This window comes from Brassica oleracea, chromosome C8 (genome assembly GCF_000695525.1).
Source record: "Brassica oleracea var. oleracea cultivar TO1000 chromosome C8, BOL, whole genome shotgun sequence".
NCBI lineage: Eukaryota > Viridiplantae > Streptophyta > Magnoliopsida > Brassicales > Brassicaceae > Brassica > Brassica oleracea.
Genome location: NC_027755.1, coordinates 36,691,364 through 36,696,032, shown reverse-complemented (window position 1 = coordinate 36,696,032; position 4,669 = coordinate 36,691,364). Strand labels below are relative to the sequence as shown.

At 31.0% G+C, this 4,669-nt stretch overlaps 1 protein-coding gene across 1 annotated transcript; it reads left to right on the top strand.

Moving 5' to 3' along the window:
- Positions 1–1,733: 1,733 nt before the first annotated feature.
- LOC106310749 (transcription factor MYB44-like) lies at positions 1,734–3,202 on the top strand. Its single transcript, XM_013747966.1, has 3 exons — positions 1,734–1,991; positions 2,106–2,522; positions 2,866–3,202. The coding sequence occupies exons 1-3, from the start codon at positions 1,874–1,876 to the stop codon at positions 3,072–3,074; spliced, it is 744 nt and encodes a 247-aa protein (XP_013603420.1). The 5' UTR covers positions 1,734–1,873; the 3' UTR covers positions 3,075–3,202.
- The last annotated feature ends 1,467 nt before the right edge of the window (positions 3,203–4,669 follow it).

The following is a 4,669-nucleotide window of genomic DNA, read 5'->3' as shown; positions in this document are numbered from 1 at the left end:
TCCAGCTCTTCTTTATCACTCACAATAATTTTGATTTTTCTTATTTTTAGGATGTGTGGGACATAAGTTGAAAATAGAAACCGTGATGAATACAAATTTCATGTTCTAAGTATTTTTTTTGTAAAAACATTAGTCTCTTTTAGAAGGCTAAGAGTACAACCGCCGTAGAAAAGAGATAAAGTTAGTAGTGATGTGCTTTGAGACCAAATGCCCGAGCAAATAAGATGCGACGACTTGTCGAAAATAATATTTTTAAAGTATAAATTGCGCCACTAATATATCAATCAGTTAGCCAATTAATTAATCAAGACACACGGTCGTTTTAGGGTTTCCACGTTGATCCGATTTAAGCGAAAGAAACATTTGGTTAGGTTTGAATTAAAGGTTAACAAAACATATTCATAAGATATTTTATGATTTATTATACGTGACCTGCAATTAAACCTCAGGTCCCCAACAGCTTTACCAAACCATCTCCTTCCCACCAGTTTTCAATCTTTTTAAAAATGTGTTGATATCTTCGGAAGTTAGAAATGCATTAGTTATACCAAAGGCAGTACGGTAGGAATCTATTCATCAAGTTTGATATCCACAAATCCTGGAATAACAAACGTTCCATTGTCCCATGTTTTGGCCAACTATATTGTCTTTAATATGTAAGATGAATTTAATAACTAAGCTGAAAAATATTTCCACGTGAGATATACATCTGTGGTATGTACATGATTACTTTTTTTATATAGTTTCATAATGCATTTAAGTTTTTCTTCAACTCTTACAAATTATATTTGCATGTAATCCTTTATATTTTGAATAAAAAGTAGGGGACTAATGTCTCCTGCAGCTTACCAAAAAAAAAAAACTCTTACAAATTATAATCTTAAAACAAAAATAATAACATATTTTCCCTTTAATAGCGTATCTTAGACTAATGAAGTATTTTTCGATATAAATACAAAATTTAACATACATAAGCAAACAATATACATTTACACAGGAAAAGCAAATATTCATAGTTGTTAACCTTTTTGTAATTAACTTTCTTTCTTCTGATAAGGATATAGTTTTTAACATCTGAAACGTATAATGTATATTCGGTGCCGTAAATTGTAGTACGTACCTCCCATCTTGAATCATATGTTCTAGAAGTTGTCCATATATGTAAAACTGTGGAGTATAAATTATTTCGTACCTATATACGGTTATATGATTATATATGCGTATAGTATTGCTGAAGACAGTGAAGAGTGTACAACGTAATTGAAGTATATATTGATTCTTTTTCAAAAAAAAAAAAAGTATATATTGGTGGCCGAAGTAGAGGGTTTAGGTTGGAAAAAATATATTTAAGAGTAGACGTTGAAAGTTTAACGAAGATTCACCCCACCAAGCAATCTCTGATCCCTCTGTGTTATCTCCTTTTCTCTCTTTTTTGTGTTTTATTTTAATTATTCATCAACTAAAAAAATCCCACATAAACGAAAATCTGTAATGGAATATATTTATACAAGAAATAAAATAGTATAAGAAAAAAGATGTGGAAAGTGTTCCAAAAAAAGATGTGGAAAATTAATAAGAACAAAAGGTGGATTACTTAAAAGAGTGTGTTTGGTTAGGGAAGACGTTGGCATCAGTCACCGGTGAAAACGTCTCTCCAAACTCCTAACGAAACTTATAATATTCATTATTTTCAATTCTCCATATAATATATATGTGTATGTATGGTGCTGTTGCTCTTCAGCTTTCTTCTTGTTCCTACATACACATCTTGTCTCACCTACATCAAACCTAGGGTTTCTTATTATACCAACATCTAAACATCTATATATATTTATCTGTCATAACATAAATCACAGATTCACAGAGATTCAAAATGATGTGTAGTCGAGGACATTGGAGACCTGCAGAGGATGAGAAGCTTCGAGAACTCGTTGAACAGTTTGGTCCTCATAATTGGAACGCCATAGCTCAGAAGCTCTCTGGTCGATCTGGTAACAGCCATTTACTTTTTTTTTAACAAAAAAATCATTTACTATAATTTCTTATAAAAAAAATTATTATGTTCATTCGGGTAGGTTTTATTTACTTATTTATTTGATTTTCAGGTAAAAGTTGTAGACTAAGATGGTTTAATCAGTTGGATCCTAGAATTAACCGAAACCCGTTCACGGAGGATGAAGAAGAAAGGCTTTTAGCTTCTCATCGGATCCACGGGAACAGATGGTCCGTGATCGCAAGATTTTTTCCCGGTCGAACCGATAACGCCGTTAAAAACCATTGGCACGTCATCATGGCTCGTCGTGGCCGAGAACTGTCCAAGCTACGTCCACGTGATCTTGGCCATGATGGCACGAAGGCTGCGACGATTGGTTATGACGGCTGCGATAAGAAGAGAAGATTGGCAACCGCAACCACTATCAGTTATCCTCACCAGTTCTCACATATTAGTCATTTTCAGCTCCTCAAAGAGTTCTTGACCGGAAAGATCGGGTTATGCAATAATACTACTCCAATCAACGAAGGTAATTAAATTAATATGGATTAAACTTGTGTGTTTATGTAGATAGATAGATGCATATATAAACAAACATGTGCATTTTCCTTCATAACCATTAGATAAATTGCAGTTAGTGGTGCAAATGATTAAAAAAATCATTTTCTTTTAGTTTATATGGATTATAATTCATGTTTTTCAGCAAATATTGATTTAATTTGGATTATCAAATTTGTAAAGAATTCTTAAATAGATTTTGAATCGAACATGATAAGTAAAGATGCATATATGCACATGCTTGCTTGTGTGTACAATTATATAATTGTAAGATATCTAAAAATTAACGATATGATCATCGTTGATTTGGTCAGGAGCGATAAACCAAAGCAAAAGACCGATGGAGTTCTACGATTTTCTCCAAGTCAAGACGGATTCAAAGAAACCCGAAGTGAAAGACAATTCAAGAAAATACGAAGAAGAAGATGATGTTTCTGAACACAACCACAATCACAACGAGAATCGTGTTCCCTTTATCGACTTTTTGTCTGTTGGAAACTCTGCCTCTCAGGGTTTATGTTAATCCGTACAACATGTACTATAAGGTAGATCATCTGTTAATGACATGTAAAGCTTACTAATCAGTTAGAGCTCTTGTTTGAGCCAAATGTTAACTAAGACAGCCCAACTTTTCTTGTACATCAAATCTAAGATTGTTTATTTAGATTTGTTTGGTTTGATTACGAATCAATTAGAGCTCATTAAGAGGTTTTATTGTCAACATCAAACACAATGTTACTAATGATGAAGAAAATGCATCACTAAATGAATTTCTTTATTGAACTTATGATTTCATAGGCAGACTATTTTGACTCGGATAACTTGTGATGATGAATGAAGCTCTGATCTTTTACGTAACTAGATGTAAAGAAATAAAAGAAAATTTTGAAAATTGTAAAAAAAAAAAGACTTTTACAAGGTTTTGTCTAGCATCTTTAATTGTGAAGTATAATAAGTTAATAACGGAAAGACGAAATCGAGGTTGGAGTATAGATATGATTAAGTTGGGAGTAGTTATCAGCCACCAAGAAATATATATCCAAAGTAGCAAAAATCTACCTTTGTTTTATTATAATTCGTTTTATTTAGGTGGAGATGAAGAACATACATCTTGACACGACTTATAACCATACTTCTACAGGTATACTTTCGAAATAGATTAGTTTATATTAATTTAATTAGAAAGTTTTTCTTCCACTTTGTTTTCCTGAAATTGATGTCATTATGATTGCAAGGATTTCCTCGTTGAGTTAACTAAGTATGCCACTTTTTTTGTTTAAGACAATACGAAAGAACAACCCAAAGGATAAATACATATTTTTTTATGAAACATAATCAAGTGCAAACGTTGATTATTGTACAAAGATGTTGAAATCAATCAAATTTGGATAAGATTAAGAGACCCGCTAGGACATGTATAATTTCTTGATTAGATGTGTATATTACCTCACAGGAGATAATACATTTTATGGTGGTGAAAAGTCGATCACTTTGAGACGGATCTATTTTTCAAAGAATAATTAATTTAACATAATTTTAACTTTGTTCTATGAAAATATAGGAGCCTCCGGATCAAAAAACTATAATCATTAAAAAGTGAACACTTTGAGATATAACATACGAAATCATTAAAAGTGTTCACTTTTTAATGATTAGAATTCTTATATTTACAATAAATAACGAAAAATAAAAAAAAAGAGAGGAAAAAGAGAGTGAGATACTCATTTAAAATATTGCTCTTACTCAGATACTATTATTTTGATGATTCAGTTTTATAAAAAAATTGAAATATTAATATATTTTTATTTATTGAGAGACAATGTAAGTTTTTCCTGATGATGATGCTCTAATAATTTTTAAAGGAAACTAAAAATCTTCTGCAAGAAAAACATGGAATAAAAAATTATCCTTAGAAAAAAATTGAACAAAAACAACAGAATCCAATATGAAATACCATCCCAAATATTACTCTTTTAAATAGAAGTTTATAAAGGTTTTGTAATGCGATAATATCCATAACAAATTTATAGAGGTTTCCACTGAAAAGACATAAACCAATATGAAAACCAATAAAGAAACACATGATCAACAAACTATTAAGTTTAAGCCCATTGAATT